Source organism: Eptesicus fuscus, chromosome 4 (genome assembly GCF_027574615.1).
Source record: "Eptesicus fuscus isolate TK198812 chromosome 4, DD_ASM_mEF_20220401, whole genome shotgun sequence".
NCBI lineage: Eukaryota > Metazoa > Chordata > Mammalia > Chiroptera > Vespertilionidae > Eptesicus > Eptesicus fuscus.
In genome coordinates this window covers 22,793,723-22,815,659 of record NC_072476.1, presented here as the reverse complement: position 1 = coordinate 22,815,659, position 21,937 = coordinate 22,793,723, and the positions used below count along the sequence as shown (strand labels likewise).

The window sequence follows — 21,937 nt, the reverse complement described above, 5'->3', positions numbered from 1 at the left end:
TACTTTTGTTGTGTCCTTTTTTTTATTTCCATTTTGATAACTCAAAGTGACATGATTTCTGTACGGGGTCTGACACACCTTGGGTACTTAAATTTTTAATTTCTCTGTACTTGTCTCTTTGAAGGAGCTGTGCCGTCTGGAGTCAAAAACTGGTCCTAGAAACAGTGAATCCCAGCAGGGTAACCTGAGGCTGGTGGCACCTCACAGAAACTCAAGTGTCGTAGCACCCACACTAAAAAACTCGGGGGTGGCAGAATCCGTTTACAAAACCAATCCGAAGTAGGTTGAATTACTCTTTTCTCATAGTTGCTTCTCCAATGTGAAGGAATACAAATAACCTCTGATTTTTCTCTTCGTTAGAAAAGAGAACCTCAGTGCCCGAAGTGTTACCAGTTCTCCTGTAGAGAAAAAAAACAAAGAGGAGACTTTGTTCCAAGTGAGTTACCCGTCTGCTTTTAGCAAGTTGATTGCATCCAGGCAAATAGGTTCTCTGCTCACATCTCCATCTTGGTCTTCTCGGTAAGTCCAGCTTCTTGCTCCATGGAGTGGTTATGTGCAATAGAAGATATATTGTTTAAAAGAATTCAAGCAACACAGAAGCACATAAAGTAAAAGAGAAGTCTCATCCCTCTTCTTTCAGCCCCCTTTCCCCAGGTAATTTTAGCTAACATTGGGGGGCAGGGCTTCTCACCATCTTTCCCTTCTCCACGTGGGCATCAGTAAGCAGAGGTCAGAGAAAGAAGCTTGTCCTGGAGTTCCTGGCCAACGATGGGAGGGAGGCACGTGAGGATGTCCTTGCCATTTCCTTATCACCTCATCATGTTGAGAAAAAGGCCCAAACTAGACATACATTGGTTATTCTTATTCGTAGGATAATTACAGGAAGTAAGGGCCTCTGTAAACCACTGTAAGGATCTCTTTAACATTTACCTTATCTAAGCTTTCTAAACACTCGCACTGAGTAATTCTGGAAGCTTGGAAGACGGAAGGAGCCATAAGGCCATGTGGCATCCCATGAATTCCTTCTAGCATTGTAGGTGTTCTGAGTTGGTGAAGATTCGCTACGAAGGCAATGTTGGACCTGTAAAATTACATTTTAAAATGTACACAAAACTTCTTTTTCTTACATGGAGAAGAAATGCAACATATGAGCAAGAATATCTAGCTTTTTCAAAGCTGGGGTGGTTAAAGGACTTACATTGGTTATCACAAGCTAAAGCTAATTTCCTAAGAATAAATGGCCAAAGTGGAAAATTAATTCATTAGGTCTGCCTGTAAATTCTGCCTTTAGCTTTGAATTATCCAGTGAAAGAATATTGCATATTAAATAATTTACTGGTTGTTAATATGGGGTCAACAGGTAGTACTTTTGACAATATATGTGGAAGATAAAAACACATTTGAAAACCAAATTGCATTAGGCAAGTTCTGTCTATATATAGTTTCAAAGAAATCCTAAATGATATAAACTAAATAGAATGCCATTTAAAAAAATAATCTCACTATGAATGTCTTAAGCAGGAGCATGTCTCCAAACCTTTTAAACAGAGTGTCCCCTCTTGCTTTCAGTGTTGCAAATTCAAGCATTGGTGCCGACTGCCCAGATCCATTTGCAAATGGTGCTGATATCCAGATCAGTAACATAGACTACAGAGTATCCCGGAAGGAGCTGCAGCAGCTCATACAGGAAGCATTTTCTCGGCATGGCAAGGTAATCTTTCACTCTTGTTCTTGCCTTTGTCTTACCCTTTGCTGACATTTCAAATTGAGATAACTTAATTCAACACTCATAACCATAGCCAGGATATGTGTTACCGAACGAGCTTTAGCTCCTTCCTTTGGTCTTCTCTTAATGGTGCCATCCATCCAGTTTTTAGGGCCCAGCCCCAGAGAGCAAGAAGCCTAGCAGAGAAGCATTTGTGGTCATGGGCAGGGATTTAAAATGGCACTTTAGGAAATAAAACATTGATGGGTTTTAGTTAGCTCTGGCTGCTAAAATCTAGAAATGAGATTCTAAAATAATGTTGGCTGTTTTTGGTAATATCTTACTGTATCTGATTCAGTTTTTAGGTGGAGTTTGCTAAAATTACACACCTTTTCCAGGTTCTTAAAATGGTTATGCCCCAGGTTTTTGCAGGGTCGAGAGAAGATCCCTAAACACCCCTTGCCTGTGTTGGCCTCTGAGCCTGCATCAGAGAGCTGTGCGTGCCAGAGCACACAGGCAGGCCAGACCGTGTCATGTCCCTGAAGGTCACCTACCTTGGTCACTTAGGTTCTAGTTGGCTGAAGTGTAGAATATAGACAAGTTTCTTCACTTCACTGACGTCCACAAATGTGTCCCTTAATGATTCGCCTTCGATATTTATAAGACATAGCATCTGTTTTCTTTCTCACTGCTGTAGGTGAAGAGTGTGGAGCTCAGCCCCCACACAGATTATCAGCTCAGGGCTGTTGTTCAAATGGAAAACTTACAAGAAGCAATCAGTGCAGTGAATACCCTCCACAGATACAAAATTGGCAGTAAGAAGATCCTGGTCTCACTTGCCACAGGAGCGGCTAATAAATCACTCTCTTTACTGAGGTAAAAGCCCAAACAAGCCATTTATTTCAGGAAATAACATTTTGGCCCTGAAATAATCTTATAAATAATAAAAATAGATTTTATCACAATCCCAAACTCTTGTGGTAATTACATATGCAGCAATGCTTATTCTAAATTGATAGAGTTAGAAGTAAACTAGAAATTAAAAAAGATAAATTAGAAATAAGCTAGATAGAATAATTTGACTCTTGTTCAAGTCATTAACCAAAGGTGAAACACACCCTAAATTTGGCAGGCACTTGAGAGTGAAATAATACACCACATATCTAGACAGCTTCTAAAAATAGTAGACCTCGACAATAAAAGTTATTGAGCCTGGAAAGTGAAATATTATTTTCAAATCTTAGTAGAAGGTGGATTAGTCTGTAGAGGGTAGATCTACAAGCTCTCAACTTGCAGTTTTATTCATAATGTCAAATAGACACCCAGCCCTGTTATTCTCATTACTACTATATTAATCTTAGGAATCTGGTGATGATTTTATTGAGAATAAGCTTTGATTCTTCTTTGGCTCTCACTGTTTGGAGTATAGTAAAACAGGACTCACTCTTGAATATCTGTTTGGAGTCTCAAAGATCTTTTCTATGATGTACACTTTATTATTTTAAATTGTTTCTCTCTCCCCTCTCCCTCCCAAGAATAAAAATAATACTCATGGAAGAAACTTTGGAAAGTTCAGAAACAGAAGAAGAAAGGGGAAGAGGGTTAATCCATAACCATATGGCTCAAAGCCAGTCACTCTTAACAGTTTGGCTTTTGTTTTCCCTTTGAGTATTTTTGGTGCCTTTTTGTTTTTTAACCTTTTGCACTCGGATGTCGAGTGTGACTCGACACGGTTAGCATTGGTAGCAGCTCTTTTTATACTCTTTGAATGTATCAATAATTTGAAATATAAAAAAATCCAAATAAATAAGTTTGTATGAAAAGAAACTCCAGTTTTTTATTCTTCTGCCGCACTTTGTAAAATCTGGGGTATTTAAAAAATTAAATCCCGAGTAGAATAAAGGAATCGAGAAAAAAGCAAGCGAGTGCAAAGGGTTAAAACCATAGTTGAAATGATATCATATTTAATTGTATCTTTAACTACAGGAATTGTACTCCCATATCTCTATAACGTATGAACCGCAGTGTAGCAGGAGACATTCAAGCTGTTCTGCCTTTTGCTCTGAATTAACAAGGTGCTTGTCTTACTGAGTAGTCGGGGTCTTGCTGACACACAGGCAGAAAGTCCTATGCTCGAGTCGGAGGAAGATCCCAGTGTGACTTAATATTTTTTAATTGCCTTGTCCCTAAAGTCCTTTCCTCAGATTTTTCTGAAAAATAAATTCTGACATATCAGAAACTGGTAAATTTATTTTGTATATACATTATGTTAATCAATTTTATATTCTGTTTTTAAAGTACAACTTAGAAATCATCTGTTGATTTCCAACAGCATTTATTCTGTAATGATTAAGATTTTGTCTTACAGTGGAGAAACCATGTCTATTCTTCAGGACGCTCCCGCCTGTTGTCTGCCTCTTTTAAAATTTACAGATATCTATGAAAAAAAGTAAGTTAGGTTTATTTTTTCATTCATCTAATCCATACTGATTAATGACTTCCAGAATTCCAATATTGATTGGTGATTGGGATAAAACTCTTAAGGAACTTGCAGCCTGGTGGAGGAAATGAGACAAAGATAGTGATGTTCAAATTTACATTTTGATTTTTAAAAAATCTTTATTGTTGAAAGTATTACATAGGTCCTCCCCGCCCCCCATAAACCTCTTCCAGCTCCCATTCTCCCCCCATCCCAGGCCCTCACCATCCATTTGTCTGTGTCCATGGGTTACGCATATATGTATACAAGTTCATTGGTTGATCTCTTCCCAGCCACTCTCCCCTGCCTTCTCTCTTGATTTTAACATACTTTTTTTTTTTAATCCTCACTGGAGGATATGTTTTCTTTTTTAAAAAAAATATGTTTTATTGATTTTTTACAGAGAGGAAGAGAGAGGGACAGAGAGTTAGAAAGATCGATGAGAGAGAAACATCGATCAGCTGCCTCTTGCACACCCCCTACTGGGGATGTGCCCGCAACCAAGGTACATGCCCTTGACCGGAATCGAACCTGGGACCCTTGAGTCCGCAGGCTGAGGCTCTATCCACTGAGCCAAACCGGTTTTGGCTAGGATATGTTTTATTTTGTTGTTTTTTAAAAATATATTTTTAAAGATTTCAGAAAGGAAGGGAGAGGAAGAGGGGGATAGAAACATCAGTGATGAGAGAGAATCATTGATTGGCTGCTTCCTGCACACCCCACACTGGGGATTGAGCCCACAATCCGGGCATGTGCCTTGACTGAGAATCGAACCCTGACCTCCTGGTTCATAGGTTGATGCTCAGCCATTGAGCCACACTGGCTGTGCTAGAGGATATGTTTTTTCTGATTTTTTTTTTTAAGAGAGAGAGAGACAGACAGATAGACATAGATGTGGGAGAGAAACATTGATAGGTTGCCTCTGGTACACTCCTTACTGGGGAGTTGAACTTGCAACGCAGGTATGTGCCCTGACCGGGAATTGAACCCACAACCTTTTGGTATACAGGATGACCCTCCAATTAGTTGAGCCACCTGACCAGGACTTAACCTACATTTTTTAAATTTTTTTTACTTTTAGCAAACTTAATCTCATTTCCCAAAACAGTACTTTCATTTTTTTTAACTGGTCAGTTTCATTATTTATTGAGTGAACAATTTTGAGCGTCTTCTAGACTGTAAGCTCCAGGACGATAAGGGCAAAATCTGACCCAACAAGGTATCTTCGATACCAAGCACATAATAGATGCTCAACAAATATCAGTGGAATGAAAGGCTGAGGCTCTGTGGACAGTGCTGAGCTGGGAAGACATAGCCTTTGTCCTTGAGGAGCTAATGTCTGGAAGGAAAGGAAAAACACACATTATTACATAGAACAAAGAAAACTGACATTAAAAGGAAAATGTTTTGAGGATACAGAGGATGGAATGAACAGGAGCTTGACCGTTTATGTGGGTAATGGGAACCCTGGAGTATTGGAGGAGTTGAGGGGAGGGGAGAGATATGGTGGCAGGAACCATACTTCAGGCAGACTCTTCGGGTGGCAGTCATGTCTGAGATGAAATGAACAGGAGAGGGATGGAGATGAAGAGGGGATAGTGCTGCAGCAGTCCTGGTTCTGAGCAGATGCTGTTGGAACAGAAGGAACCAAATACCACAAAGTTTCAATTGTCAGTAAGACAGGACTTGGTAACTAGTTTTATTTTTTATTTTTTTAAATATATTTTTTATTAATTTTTAGAGAGGGGGAGAGAGAGAGAAACAATGATGAGAAGCAATCATTGACTGGCTGCCTCCTGCACACCCCCCACGGGGGATCAAGCCCGCAACCTGGCCATGTGCCCTTGACTGGTCGAACCCGGGACCCCTCAGTCCGCAGGCCAATGCTCTATCCACTGAGCCAAACCAGCTAGGGCTTGATAACTAGTTTTATTTTTATTTATTTATTTATTTAAATTAAAAATATATTTTATTGATGTTTTTTACAGAGAGGAAGGGAGAGGGATAGAGAGTTAGAAACATTGATCAGCCACTTCCTGCACACCTCCTACTGGGGATGTGCCCACAACCAAGGTACATGCCCTTGTCCGGAATCGAACCTGGGACCCTTCAGTCCGCAGACCGACGCTCTATCCACTGAGCCAAACCAGTTAGGGCTTGATAACTAGTTTTAAATAGCAGACAAGGTAAAAAGTAGAGGTCAATTTGATTCTGAGGTTTTTTTTGCACTGGATGGGTGGGAGGATGGTTGTATAGTTAAACTGGAAATAGGGAAATAAAACATGTTCAAGAGGTACAAGTTTTTGATCTTGGTTTTGGACATACAAGTTTTAGGGAGCTATTGGAATATCTGGTCGAGAGTTCGATTCATCCTCTGCACATTTGGAGGCTCCCTTGGGAAAGAAGTCGTCTCCCAGAAAGGACAATTATTTGCCTAAAGGTGATCATGAAAGACATGGGAGCATATAAAACGAGAAGAGGGAGGAGAAACAGAAGGGCAGAACTGGGAGAAATGCCACTAAGGACAGGAAGTTGGGGAGAACCCAGAGGAGAGAGGCTACCAGGAGGTAGGGGTGGCTTGCAACATTGAGGGGACTGAGGCAGTGGTGTGAGGTTTGGGGAAGAGAAGGAGGCCACTGGTGACGTGAGAGCCATCTCTGAAGCATCCTGTGGATAAAATCCTGGAGGGAACAGTTGGCAGACTGGATGGTGAAACAGGAGAAGCAAATCCAGAGAGGCCAGCTGTCTTCATTGTCGGGAAGACGGGAGCGTGTGAGATAGAGTGAGAGCATGCAGGAGAATGTGCTTCTACAGGAGCAGAACAATAGGAGTGAGGGGATGAAGATACGAGACTGGTTTTGGTAGAAGGGAAATTTGAGCATCCGTGTAGGGAACTGGAAGAAACAATTGGAGCAGCTGTCATTTAGTGAACACTTACTATGTGCCAAGCTCTCATACAGAATCACATTTTATCATATCAAATACTATGAGGTAGGTATTGTCACTTATTTTACATAGGGGAAAACAGATCCAGAGTGGTTGTGTAACTTGACTATGGTCATACAGCTTAAGTCAGGATATGAGCTCAAATCTACCTGCCCTAATTCAGAATCTGTGCATTTAAGCTCCAAGTATGAAAGACACATGTCAGGGGGAGGAGTTGAGGGGTCCAATCTCAGAGGAAGTTTGAGTCATTAGGTTGAAGCATAGGTAAGACAAGGCGGTAGCTGGAAAGGCGTCTCTGTCTTCTGGGGGAGCAGAGCAAAGAGGTGAGGGGTAATATAGAGGGATTTGAAGTGAGGGGGAGCCAAGGTGAAAGAGGTCATATCAGATAGCTTTCCATTTCAGACAATTAGGTGAGGCATTTACAGAAACTGCATGAGGGTTGGGGGCTAGCCACCCAATGATATAATGAGCAATGAGCTGAAGTGACTCAAAGGAGTGCCACGCATCACTGGTTCAACAGGAAATGAATTTATAATAAAATACTCCAGTTCTACTTTTGAAGAGACAGAGGCACTATTCTTGATTGTAGCCCTTACTTAAACAGGACAGGTGTTTTGTATAATCAATGAAAGACGTAAGTCAGCATCTCTCCCTTTTTCCTTGCTTTTAGGTTTGGACACAAGTTGAATGTGTCAGATTTATATAAATTAACAGACACAGTCGCCATCCGTGAACATGGGAATGGAAGACTGGTGTGTCTCTTACCCAGCAGTCAAGCTCGACAGAGTCCCTTGGGGTCTTCCCAGTCCCATGACGGCTCCTCAACAAATGGCAGCCCAATTATATTTGAAGAGTTAGAATATCATGAGCCTGTCTGCAGACAGCATTGTTCCAATAAGGATTTCAGGTATAACATCAGTTTCCCTTCAGAAATAATCTTTTTGTTGTATAAGGTCATGGAATATCTCTTAGAATTACCTTGCTACTGTTTTGTTTTCTGCAGTGAACATGAATTTGATCCGGACTGTTACCAGATTCCTTTTGTGATTCTCTCTTTGAAGACGTTTGGGCCCCAGGTTCATAGTCTTCTGCAGACACACGAGGGCACTGTGCCTTTATTAAGGTGAACAAACATGTCAAAACCATTGTGACGGGATGCCTTAGTTCTCTTTATAGAAAATCTCCCTCTCCGTCCACACCTCTCCCCAAGAAAGTTTTATGGAATGTTTCATCATAGTGTCCTTAGTCATAGTCAGTTAAAATATATCGGAAATGGGTCCATTCACTCAGTATTTCAACAAGAAAATGTTTGTGCTGAATTTTGGAAACATGAGTAGGGCAGTCTCTCTAAGGAGAAGAGATGATTATAAGTGTGTAATAGAAGTATGCACAAGTGCTGTGAGGGTACACACAAGCTCAAACAGTTGTAGATTTCAAAATTTGAGAGGTAAAAGTATTCATAAGTTCATTTAACCACACCATCAGTCATTTGGTAGACAACACGGCTCAGCGCAGGACTAATTTGCCTTAAGGCCTGCAGTACATTAAAGCAAATGAATAACTGACTTGGAATCCAGTTGCCTTATTTGTAACTCCCTCTGCTGGAAAACTGTTCAGGAATTCCTAGTACCATCAGAATGCATCAAAGAGGTCAGTTCCACCATGATTGACTCCCAGTGACCTTAATTTTAACTCCAAACCCAGATTGTGGGCATTTAAATTATTAACTAGAGGCCCAGTAAACAAAAATTCATGCACTCTAGAGGTCCCTCAGCCCGGCTTGTGCCCTCTCACAGACCAGGAGCCCTAGGGGGCTGTCTGACTGACAGCCTCTGTGGAAGGCAACCCATGGGCCAATGAGGGAGATGGTGCCAGCCGGCGAGTGGCCAGCCTCACCCTCCATCGGCCAGCCTCACCCTCCATCGCCCCGCCACTGCCACCGGTGGCCTCCCTCTGTGGGAGGCGACCAGTGGGGCAATTGAGGGATGGCACTAGCTGGTGAGCGGCCAGCCCTGTCCTCTGATCACGCCTCTGCCACCGCCGGTTGCTGCTGCCCTCTGATCGCCATCCCCTCCCTCTGCCTGCTGGCACCTGCTTTGGCTGACCTGGCACTGCCCGCTCACTGGCCCCGCCACCCGGTCATTCCGCTGTTTGGTCAATTTGCATATTAGGATTTTATTATGTAGGATGGATACATTAAAATAAAGTCTTCTGTTTAGCAGGTGCTTTACTTTTCCATGATATTAATTGACCTTTTTTTCAGTTTTCCAGATTGTTATGCTGCAGAGTTTGGTGAACTAGAAGTTTTGCCAGAAAACCGAGGGGCTGTTCCCTTAGAACACCTCATCACCTGTGTTCCAGGTGTAAACATTGCCACTGCACAGAATGGCATCAAGGTAGTGAAATGGATTCACAACAAGCCCCCTCCTCCAAACACAGGTAGGTGTCAGGTGTTTGGTCCTTCTGAGCCCCATCTGTGGTGAGAGAAGGCTATTGGCTTTTATCTTAAAGAAATGTAAAGGACCCTGGGTATCTCCTTTGATCTTTCATAAAAGGTCTCTCTACTAGTAAAGTACAAAGGTTTGGCAGAACTAAATTTTTTGAAAATACCAGCATAAATTATGTAAAAAAATTTAAAACCCAAATTCCACAGTAACAAATCTACTTACCTAATTTGGGAAAGCTTTTCAACTTGTCAATTGACTTGTCCTTTTAAAAATAATTTCAAGTATTTGAAGGAAATATCTCTGAATGCAGATTTACCTTTGAAATTAATTTAGCTGGACATTTCTGACTTTAATAAATGTGAAAACAGATTTAACTTTAAAGGACCAGGGCATTTGGACCTAGATTTGGGTGTGTTTCTGAGTTCTGGATAGTCCCTGAGTTGCAGGTGTCTAATCCTGCTACCTGTGAACACTAAGTTGTTGCCTTTATACCTCCACTTCCTTCTCTGTGGCCCTCAGTACTTCCTCCTTTTCTCCCCCAACCTCCCCCTGCCCTTATGAAGAAAGGTATGGGTAACCAGGGAGCTCTGTACCAAAGCTTCTTACCCATCTCCTCCTGCCTTTCACTTCAGTCCTATAACACTCTGGGTTCCATATGTTATACTGTTAAAACTTCTCAATTACACTAACATTCAAGATAAGTGCAAAAACCAGTTTCTTAGTTTTATATCGTGCTAGTTTTACATTCTTGCTTTCCATGGTTTCTTGGGCAATATTCTCAGCTTCTTTATGCATTATCTAGAGCAGTGGTTCTCAACCTTTCTAATGCCGCGACCCTTTAATACAGTTCCTCATGTTGTGGTGGCCCCCAACCAGAAAATTATTTTCGTTGCTACTTCATAACTGTAATTTTGCTACTGTTAATGAATCGTAATGTAAATATCTGTTTTCCGATGGTCTTAGGCGACCCTGCTAGCGGTTCTCCACCTGTGGGTCACAACCCACAGGTGGAGAACCGCTGCTGTAGAGCCTAAGACCATCGGAAAACACAGATATTTACATTACGATTCATTAACAGTCAGCTGAGTGTCTGGACCTGCCCTCTGAGTGGTTGCTCCTGCTGTGGGAGCGCCGCACATCCCAGTCAGCTCAGCGGCGCTCCCACTGTGGCAGTGCACTGACCACCAGGGGGCAGCTCCTGTGTTGAGCGCCTGCCCCCTGGTGGTCAGTGCGTGTCATAGCAACTGGTCGACCGGTCATTCTGATTGTTCCTCCGTTGGGTTGATGGGCTTTTATAGACTAGAGGCCCAGTGCACGAAATTCGTGTGTGTGGGGGGTCTCTCAGCCCAGCCTGCACCCTCTCCAATCTGGGACCCCCTTGCGGGATGTCAGACTGCCCGTTTAGGCCCGATCCTATTGGAATCAGGCCTAAACGGGCAGTCTGACATCCCTCTCACAATCCAGGACTGCTGGCTCCCAACTGCTCGCCTGCCTGCCTTCCTGATTGCCCCTAACCGCTTCTGCCTGCCAGCCTGATCACCCCTTAACCACTCCCCTGCCAGCCTGATTGCCCCTAACTGCTCTCCCCTGCTGGCCTGGTCACCCCTAACTGCCCTCCCCTGAAGGCATGGTCACCTCTAACTGCCCTCCCCTGCAGGCCTGGTCTCCCCCAACTGCTCTCCACTGCAGGTCTGGGTCCCCCCCAACTGCCCTTCCCTGCAGGCCCGGTCACCCCTAACTGCCCTCCCCTGCAGGCTTGATCACCCCCAACTGCCCTCCCTTGCAGGCCTGGCCCCCCCCAACTGCTCTCCACTCCTGGCCTGATCGCCCACAACTGCCCTCCCTTGCAGGCCTGGTCCCTCCCAACTGCCCTCCCTGCTGGCCATCTTGTGGCGGCCATCTTGTGTCCACATGGGGGCAGCCATCTTGTGTGTTGGAGTGATGGTCAATTTCCATATTACTCTTTTATTAGATAGTACTAGAGGCCTAGTGCATGAAAATCGTGCACGGGGGAGGGGTTGTCCCTCAGCCCAGCCTGCACCCTCTCCGATCTGGGACCCCTCAAGGGGTATCCGATAGGAGCGGTCCTAAACGGGCAGTAGGACATCCCTCTAACAATCCAGGACTGCTGGCTCCCACTTGCTCGCCTGCCTGGCTTTCTGATTGCCCCTAACTACTTCTGCCTGCCAGCCTGATCACCCCCTAACCACTCCCCTGCCAGCCTAATTGATGCCTAACTGCTCCCCTGCCAGCCTGATTGCCCCTAACTGCCCTCCCCTGCAGGCCTGGTCACCCCTCACTGCCCTCCCCTGCCGGCCTGGTCACCCCTAACTGCCCACCCCTGCAGGCCTGGTTCCCCCCAACTGCCCTCCCTTGCAGGCCTGGTCCCTCCCAACTGCCCTCCCCTGCTGGCCATCTTGTGACGGCCATCTTGTGTCCACATGGGGGCAGTCATCTTGTGTGTTGGAGTGACTGTCACTTTGCATATTACTCTTTTATTGGATAGGATAGAGGCCTGGTGCATGGGTGGGGGCCGGCTGGTTTGCCCTGAAGGGTGTCTAAGATCAGGGTGGGGGTTCCCTTGGGGCGGCCTGGGTGAGGGGCCTGTGGTGGTTTGCAGGCTGACCACGCCCCCCAGGGACCCAAGCGGAGGCCCTAGTATCTGGGATTTATTTATCTTCTAAAGTTTATACTTTGTATCCTTGAGCAGAGCCACGCCTCCTGCTTGCTCTGTGGCCGAAGCTATTTTTGTTGGGATTTATTTATCTTCTATAATTGAAACTTTGTAGCCTTGAGTGGAGGCCTAGGCCACCCAGGGTGTGCAGAAAGCTTGGCTTCCTCCATCGCCGGGGGCAACTCAAGCCTCCTGCTCTCTCCAGCTGTGTGGCTGTCACCATTTTTGTAGGGATTTATTTATCTTCTATAATTGAAACTTTGTAGCCTTGAGTGGAGGCCTAGGCCGGCCAGGGTATGCGGAAAGCTTGGCTTCCTCCATTACAGGGGAAACCCAAGCCTCCTGCTCACTCCTTGGCCACAGCCATCTTGGTTGGATTAATTTGCATACTTGCTCCTGATTGGCTGGTGGGTGTGGCTTGTGGGTGTATCAGAGTAGTGGTTAATTTGCATATTACTCTTTTATTAGATAGGATTAGGCTCTTCTGGGCTACCTGCTTGATGACCATTTATAACTGTGTTCCTGTGGGAAAGTATGTTCCATGTGACCAAATTACAAGTGGATCTTTGAAGTACAACCACCTTATAAACTGGAAACTTCCTGTGTATTTTCACTTATGCTTTAAGTCAGTGGTTGGCAAACTCATTAGTCAACAGAGCCAAATATCAGCAGTACAACGATTGAAATTTCTTTTGAGAGCCAAACTTCTTCTAACGCCACTTCTTCAAAATAGACTCGCCCAGGCCATGGTATCTTGTGGAAGAGCCACACTCAAGGGGCCAAAGAGCCGCATATGGCTCACAAGCCGCAGTTTGCCAACCATGGCTTTAAGTTAACACTGTGTTGAACTATTCTTTACTTTGGCAACTTGATTTCGAGAAGGAGTGGGAAAGCCTTTGCCAGCCCATAAATAAGTTGGGCTAGCCTGTTAATTATATGGGACTTGAGTATAGAAACTGAGAGGTAAAGCAAGCAGCTAGTTGGTCTCGTTTGCTTGGTCATGACTGAGCTCAAGCAAGGGAATCCAAGGTTAGTTACCTACCTCTTCCAGCCGATGAAGTCATGCTTCATGTCTTAAAGCGTGTTCTTTTTTTCTCCCCACTATCTAGACCCTTGGCTTCTGCGGTCTAAAAGTCCTGTAGGTAACCCCCAGCTGATCCAGTTCAGTAGGGAAGTGATTGACTTACTGAAGAGCCAACCATCCTGTATCATGCGAATTAGTAATTTCATCCCATCCTATCACCATCATTTTGCAAAGCAATGCCGGGTGTCAGACTATGGATATTCCAAGCTGATTGAATTATTAGAAGCAGTGCCTCATGTGTTGCAGGTAAGGAATGCTAAGGGATTATTTGTTAAAGATGGGGATATTCCTCCATGACTTTGGCTACCTCAGCCAAAGAACCAGGATAGCTGGTAACCTGATTAATTCCTAAGAAGTCAATCCAGAGCAAAAGATCCTGTATAAGCTTTCTTTAGAGTGCAGAAAACATACACAGGGTGGCTTAAGTTTTTAGAAAGCTATGAGCTTCCAACTTAAAGGAAGTCCTTAGAGCACTGAGGGTTATTTTCCTTCTAATCTCCATGGACTGACCTCCCTCCTAGCACATACCTCTCCAGAAGTATTCACTGTTACATGGGAACTGCTGTGAACATGGGCTTACCTTTCTTATAAATGAGTTGAAGACAATTACTGCCTGGAGTCTACCATTGATTCCTAAAAAGTCCTTGCCTGTTCATTTATAGTATTATAATAGTAAAATGGCCTAAAAAGCTTTAGCTGTCCTTTAGAGACAAAATTATTCACCCAGACTGATACCATGCTTTTTGTTTCTGTACTCATGACTATTTTGAAGAGTGTGCAGGGCCAAAGAAAAGGTCCTAGGCCCTGAGCAGTTGTTCATTTTGGTTTACAGTTTGTTGCTCTACCTGTGTTTCCAAATGAAGATCTCATGCATAAAGGGAGTTGTCCTCGAGGCAGTAACAGGGAGAAAAGCCGGTAATGAGAAAGTCAGTATCTGCCAAGGTTTTATGAGTATAAATAATCCAAGTTTTGATTTGCAGATTCTCGGAATGGGCTCCAAACGTTTGTTGACCCTTACACACAGGGCCCAGGTGAAGCGCTTTACTCAGGATTTACTAAAACTTCTCAAATCCCAGGCCAGCAAACAGGTTGTTGTGAGAGAATTCTCTCAGGCTTATCATTGGTGAGTTGATGAGAATTTTTTAAAAATGAAAGCAAATATTTTAGAATACTTTTTCAAAGCATTATTTTGGAAAACTTATAAAGTTATTCTGTCAAGCCATATTTATCATTCTTTACCTATTCCCATGGCTAAAATCTAGGTGTTTCTCAAAGGACTGGGAAGTCACCGAATATGGGGTCTGTGAGTTGATCGATATCGTATCGGAGATTCCAGACACAACCATCTGCCTGTCCCAACAAGATAATGAAATGGTGATTTGTATCCCCAAAAGAGGTATGTTGACTAGAAGAAAGAGATCTATCTAAATGGTTGTTTTAACATGGAATAATGGAAGAGATGCATCTTTCTTGTCCATGGTTCCCAAGATTCCATGGAAAGTGCTGTGTGAAAATGGCGGTTATGCAGTGGATCCAGGGTTCTTCAGAGTAGGTGGCACCACTTGTTGAGAAGAAAAGCAAGCCAGTGTTTTAGAATCCACCTGTCTCTTTAACTCTGAGCTACTTTGCTATGCACACTTGAAAAGGAAAGAAAACTCACATCAATATTTTGTTTTACTGTTGAGGTCTGGGAGATAAGAGATAAATTAAATCTGCGTACTGTCATGTTCTCCCACTATTATTCATCAGTGTTTTTCTTAACCTGGGCTCCTCACAGCACTGTATCCATGAAATTGTTGTACTTCACAGCTATGGCCAGTAATGCCAGTCTTTCCTAGGTTACCTTTTCAGGCGTGTCATGCTCAATATGGGGTCAGGGTGGGAGACAGGGGTGGGTGGCTAGAGAAATTAATTCTAGCTTATAAGATGAAGTATCTGTGTGTATGTGTATTTCATTGTACACATAATAGCCTGACTTCCTGGTGTTTTGTGCTTGAATGAGTTTAAAAACCATCTACAAAGAGAGAGGAGTGTCTATTTTAGGTTGTGTGTGTTTGGAAGGCAAAGGTAAATGTAATCTGTGCATAGGACTAATAATATTAAGCACAAATGGGTAGAAGAAGGTTGTGACTTGTGTTTGTTTTAAAGAACGTACCCAGGATGAAATAGAAAGGACAAAACAGTTTTCCCAGGATGTGGTTGATTTGCTGAGGCACCAGCCCCATTTCCGGATGCCCTTTAATAAGTTCATCCCCTCTTACCATCACCACTTTGGCCGGCAGTGCAAACTCGCATACTATGGGTTTACCAAACTACTTGAACTTTTTGAAGCCATACCCAATATTCTACAAGTAAGTGAAGAAATCCTTTTTTTTTTCCCCCCAGAGAAATAGGGAGTTATAAAATAGAATCAACCTTTGAAATATTTCTATCAGAAAAGCTATATTGTTGGCTCATTAGTATTTAGTTTGTGGTTTTTTCCTTCATTATAGAAGTAAATCATTCCTCAAACTTGTGTTAGGGTAATTATTGAAAAAAGGGTTAGGCTTAGTGAAAAAAGGATTAAATGCTTTAAATTTTTAAGTTGAATATACTTTCATTAGCTTCATACTTTTCAAATCTCTTCTGGGGATGAGTACATGAAGCAATACAAATGCTTAGCCGGTAAGTCATTGGTAACTTAAACCAGACTTCTTATGACCCTCAAAGTGCTTCTTACTTTTTAAAAAATTTTGTGGTAAAGATACACATTACCTATACCTACTTAACTATTTTTAAGTGTACAGCTCAGTTATCCTATATAATCCTATATAATAAAAGGCTAATATGCAAATCAACTGAACAGCAGAACAACCAGTCGCCATGATGCGCACTGAGCACCAGGGGGCAGACGCTCAATGCATGAGCTGCCCCCTGGTGGTCAGTGCGCTCCCACAGAGGGAGCACCACTCAGCCAGAAGCCAGGGTCATGGCTGGTGAGCACAGCAGTGGTGGCGGGAGCCTCTCCTGCCTCCACAGCAGCGCTAAGGATATCTGACTGCCAGCTTAGCCATCAGTCAGACATCCCCCGAGGGCTCCCGGACTGCGAGAGGGTGCAGGCCAGGCTGAGGGACACCCTCCTTCCCCCCCACCCAACCCTCCCCGCCCCAGGAGGAATTTCATGCACCAGACCTTTAGTGTTAAATATATTTACATTGTTGTGCAACCAAGTTCCAGAACTTTTTAATCTTGCAAAACTAAAGCTATATTTATTATAGAACACCAAAGTGCTTTTTAGTTATTAACACATTTTCGGGCCATTTAATTCCATGAATAATTGTAACTTTTTTGGTGTTCCTTTCCTCCTCCTCTGTCTTTTCCAAGGTTTTGGAATGTGGAGAAGAAAAAATCCTCACTTTGACGGAGGTAGAACGATTCAAAGCTCTAGCTGCCCAGTTTGTTAAACTCCTTCGGTCCCAAAAAGATAACTGCCTTATGATGTCAGATCTGCTCACAGAATATGCTAAGACTTTTGGTTACACGTTTCGTCTCCAAGACTATGATGTCAGCTCAGTTTCAGCTTTAACACAGAAGCTCTGCCATGTTGTGAAGGTAACAGATTTTTTCATGGGATAACACTTGTGGCATAATCTTCCGTGGGGCATTCACCTGTGCGTTAGCATTTCTGTAGGTGCACGTTGCACTCCTTAGTGCTTCACAGCTTGTTTGTATGTCCTTAATACCTTGTGAGGTAATAGAAGATGACTTAGGTTTGGCAGTTTAGAGTTTTGGACTTGCCTTTGTGTGTTTATAAGTGGCCTTGTCAGAGTGATGTCGTCTTGAACTGTTGAGGTCACTGTTTTATCCCAGGTGTTTATTCTCAGTTGTGTCAGTCTCAGTGCTGCTGGCCTGAAGTTAGGTCAGTCTAAACAGATCTTCATCTCTGATGTTTGGGGGAGACTGTAATCACAAATCTCTTTTCCTTCCAAATTTTGACTCACTTAAGGAATAGGTGTAGGAGCAAGCTAGCTGAGAATTGCCTTTGTTGTTGAACGCTGGATTAGAGAGGGTACCTTCCTTCTCTTCCCCGTCCTGCACTGAACTGAGCCTCCCAGCCCTAATTTTCAAGCTGCATCCACCCCAGAACCAAGAAAACTCACTATAGGGAGGAAGAAACGGAAAGGAAAGCACACAAAGTGGTGGCAGTCCCAGTCACAGGTCTGGAAGGAATCTGTTTGTGTAGAGGAGGAAAAACCTTCCCTGAAGACGGAGACATAGCTGCCGGAGAGTGGGAAGAGCGCCAGGCGGGGGGATCATTGAAGACCAAGGAGGAGGAATGGCCTGTGGCATCGCATGCTACTGAGAGGGCAAGTGACACAAGGGCTAATGTGACCCATGGACCTAGCTAAGTGAGCATGTTCGAGAGCTACTGAGAGGGTCTACTTGAGAGAGAAGATAAATAGACAAAGGCGCGAAAGGGTGATGGGTGAGGAGGCAGGAGTTGTGAGAGTTGTCATTCAGTGGAAGGAGAGACGGCAAAGACATATTTTATTTTGATAAGAGGAAAGTGAGGTAGGGTAGATGAAGATATAGGTAAACATGATGTTTGTCACCAGGAAAAGAAGGAAGTTATCTTCCAAGAGCTATTTTTCTGTCAAGTAGAAGGTGAGAGCAACTGCTTAGAGGGGAGAGCATGGAGAAGGACTGCCGTTGTCATGGTGGTAAGTGGAAGAGTGACCAGGAAATCAGCAGGGGTGCTGGGAGCATGGAGAACTCCCTGGAAGTCTGTGCTCATCAATTTACTCTGTGAAAATGGTGGCTGGGCTGCTCAGTGCAGCTCCAGGACAGCAGATAGTTGGGCTCAAGGTGAGACTTTGCCAGATGAGTACAACAAAAAGGCATGGACAGAGGAGTTTAGAGTATTGACATGACTGCTAATTAGTGGCCCATCAGTGCCAAGATGGAGGAAAGAGGGGCCAAAACAGGAGCCAGTGCTGGTGAAGTTGCAGAAGGATGAGAATCTCTTTGTCTTCTCCCACCCAGCATCTGCTCTAGGCTCCCATTTGCATGTAGGATGCATGGGAGGTTTGAATGCATTACTTTGGAAGTGGGCACTGACAGTATCCCAAGTGTGACCCTGGGGAGGGTTGCCTGGAGTAGAATCAAGTAGAAGGATGTCACTGGAGTTGAGAAATTAGAGGCACTGAAAGGCCATGGTGTGGGACAGGCCCCGGGGATGCTCAGTCACCCAGGACGATGGCAGTGTTGACCACAGACTTTGACGAATAAAGGTGACTGACTGGGAAGCTGGGCTGTGGAGGCAGGAACAGATGGGAAAGGCTACCCTAGTCCACTCGATTCCCTGGGGAGCTTCTCGGAAATGCCAATGCAGGAACTTCACCGCTGCCTCTGAGATTCTTATGTAATTAGCCCGAGTGTGCTCTTAGCATTGGCATTTTTTATAAGCTGCCTGGGTGATTCTAATGCGAATCCAGGGCTGCAAGTCAAGGGATGTATCAAAGGAGCAGGTTTTTGTTTTTTCCCTTGAAAGGCTGGAGTAGTAGTAATGGTCTGGGCATCCAAGAAGATGACTTGGACTCCCCTGGACATATAATATGATTGATTAAACCTCACACCTGCAGAGGAAATGTGTAGTGTAAATCTCAAATCCATAATCTTGATAAATGGAGTGGGGTGTCTACCTACCAGCTCCTGCCTTGGCTCTAGGTGAACATCAGAACCATAGACACACTGGTATCGGGATGTCTCATCAAGTGCCACCCACCTCTCTCTGCCTCTGAGGATCCAAAACCCCAGCTAGGCCCTGGCAGGTGTATTTCAGTGGTTAGAGGGTCGGCCCACACACTGAGGGTCGCATGTTTGATTCCCAGTCAGGGGCACATGCCTAGGCTTTGGGTTCCATCCCCAGCCCCAGTCGGGGCTCATGTCTCTATCACATCAAAGTTTCTCTCCCCCCCCCCCCCCCCCCCTTCCACTCTCTCTAAAAATCAGCTGGAAAGCCAGAAAAATGGGAAAACAGTTATAGTAGTAAATACTGGTTTGCCTGCCAATGCCTAAGCAGTGTATATACTGAAATTCTGCCTATTTTAATTTCATTGAAGGCTCAATTCACAGACTCGTTCACCCCTTCCCAAGACCTGTGGGTCTCAGTCACCAAATGCTTATTTCTTCACTTGTTTCTTGGTCCCCATATGTAACTTGTGTCTTTTTTGCAAGGTTTCCCTCCCAGTATGCTTAAAAACTGAAATCCTTTACCTTCTTGAGAATCTGAAAGAATGGACACCTAGACATGTAGTCAGTCCTGAAAATACCAACTTTATGGCAAGTAACGATGGACTAGAATAATGCATCAGGCCTTATGGTTAGAGTGGACCTACTAGTCTGAATAAGCCTTCTATCACCTCCCAGTCTAGCCCCTGGGACACACACGTGGGGTGAGTGGTGTCTGCAGAGCAGCACTGCGGAGTGTTGCCTGCAGTCTAACCACTCCCACCCCAGCACAGCGACCCTTAATTCACAAGCTGGACCAGTGGATGCCAGCTGGCCAGTCTTGTCCCCTTCCCTTAGGGGGCAGTGGAAAGAATGTCCTAAGAGAGGGGGTGGTATGGATGGAAGTTTCTGGTTATGGACCAGGAGGACGGGAGAGAATAATTTTACTAGAAGGGTTGGTCTAGTGTCCCAAAGAAGCTGAAAACAAACCCACTCTTTACTTCAATTTAAGAGAAAGATTTAGAGACTTTTCCTCTATGGGTCCCATTAGCCAAATGAAACTAGCTGAGTTTGGATAAGTTTGAATTCTTGTTTTCCCCAGGTTACTGATACGGAATCTGGCAAACAGATCCAGCTGGTCAACCGCAAGTCCCTGCGCTCTCTCACTGCCCAGCTGCTGGTATTGTTGATGTCTTGGGAAGGAGCCACCTTTCTTTCTGTTGATGAGCTCAGGAGACATTATGAAGCTACCCACAGCACTCTTCTCAACCCCCTTGAGTATGGATTCATGACCCTGACCGAACTTCTGAAAAGTCTGCCTTACTTAGTTGAGGTATGAGTGCTAATGGTTCTTTAAAGCCATTGTAATGAAACTGTTGAGTTGGATATTTCTGGATTACCTAGTGGTCTAGATTAGAGAGTGTAGAGCTGAAAGGGACCATATGGTCATTTTATAGTCGAACAAACAGAGGCAACCTGTCCAAATGAGTGTTAATCCAGGCCAAAAGCCCTGGCCTCCTGATTCTTGAACTGGGGTACTTTTGTCCTGCATTAGGCTGGATTTTGCTACTGTACCTCTCTCTGAATTAGAGTGATTGCATGGTGACTTCATGTGACGGACCAGTCAGATACAGGTCAGAAAGGAAGATTGACTGGCTGGTCACCCAAGGCACCCTTTGAAGAAAGGCACTTCCAAGATTAGAAGAATTGTTAGAGAATAAGGTCCTAGAAAAATTACCAAAATTGACTGGAAGTTAAAAATTAGACTGTTTGTCACAAAAGAGACTTTAAATGTCATTGAAATTTTACCACTGAAAAAGGCACCAGGACCAGATGGGTTAACAATTGGGTTTTAACTAACCCTTAAAGAATGAACTTTTTAAAAAGTATTCTAGGCCACTTGATGCAAAGCTCACTATTTCATTTTATGAAGCCAAAATACCAAACTTGAATACCAAAAGTCTAATATGGTCACTCAAAAGAAAGTGAGTCTAAATAGGATATTAACCAATAAAATCCAAAAGAGTAACATACCATTGTTCTCATATAACCATGTGATCAATAATTAAATAACTAAAAGGTATTGACAGAAAATTTCTCCTTGGCCAAACTTCATTCAGGCTTCTCAGGGCAGCCTTCTAGACCAGCGGTTGCCAACCTTTCGGACCTCACAGACTACCAGTGGTCCCCGGACCACTGGTTGGCGACTGCTGTTCTAGACTAGACCTTAACCTTGGATGTCAGGAATTTTCCATCCACCCTCCTCGCTTGGCTATAAATCCCCATTTTTGTTTTGTTTTTGTTTTGTTATACAATTGACCCTTAAACAACATGGAGCTCTGGGGCACCACCCCCACGCAGTCGAAAATCATGTATAATGTTTGACTCCCCAAAGACTTCCATTGTCCCTCGGTATCCACAGGGGATTGGTTCCCAGACCCCCTCGGATACCCATATCCACAGATGTCTCTTATATAAAGTGGCATAGATCAGTGCATCCACTTGGCCTTCTGCATCAGTGGACTCCCAAACACAGATCAAAAACAGTACAGGTATTCAGTGAGAAAAATTTGCATAGAAGTGGACCTGTGCAGCTCAAACCTGTATTCAGAAGTGAGTCCAGTTCTACTAAGGCTATTTCTCTTCCCCTATGGTAGTAGTTCCTGAATAAAAAGTACCGCCCTAACTGGTTTGGCTCAGTGGATAGAGCGTTGGCCTGCGGACTGAAGGGTCCCGGGTTTGATTCTGGTCAAGGGCATGTACCTTGGTTGCGGGCACATTCCCAATGGGAGGTGTGCAGGAGGCAGCTGATCGATGTTTCTAACTCTCTATCCTTCTCCCTTCCTCTCTGTAAAAAATCAATAAAATATATTATATTAAAAAAAAAGTACCA

The 21,937-nt window shown here is 44.0% G+C and overlaps 1 protein-coding gene across 5 annotated transcripts in view; it reads left to right on the top strand.

Annotated features, from left to right (window-relative positions):
• Positions 1-21,937, top strand: part of MARF1 (meiosis regulator and mRNA stability factor 1) — a 53,811-nt gene that overhangs the window by 16,168 nt on the left and 15,706 nt on the right. For all 5 annotated transcript variants that reach the window (XM_054714753.1, XM_028145468.2, XM_028145467.2 and 2 more), the window contains exons 9-22: positions 125-279; positions 361-519; positions 1,570-1,711; positions 2,403-2,581; positions 4,074-4,154; positions 7,801-8,037; positions 8,134-8,253; positions 9,394-9,569; positions 13,361-13,581; positions 14,316-14,458; positions 14,598-14,731; positions 15,484-15,686; positions 16,699-16,926; positions 20,147-20,377. In XM_054714753.1, coding sequence (XP_054570728.1) covers positions 125-279; positions 361-519; positions 1,570-1,711; positions 2,403-2,581; positions 4,074-4,154; positions 7,801-8,037; positions 8,134-8,253; positions 9,394-9,569; positions 13,361-13,581; positions 14,316-14,458; positions 14,598-14,731; positions 15,484-15,686; positions 16,699-16,926; positions 20,147-20,377 — 2,409 coding nt within the window. The remainder of the gene's footprint in view (positions 1-124; positions 280-360; positions 520-1,569; positions 1,712-2,402; positions 2,582-4,073; positions 4,155-7,800; positions 8,038-8,133; positions 8,254-9,393; positions 9,570-13,360; positions 13,582-14,315; positions 14,459-14,597; positions 14,732-15,483; positions 15,687-16,698; positions 16,927-20,146; positions 20,378-21,937) is intronic.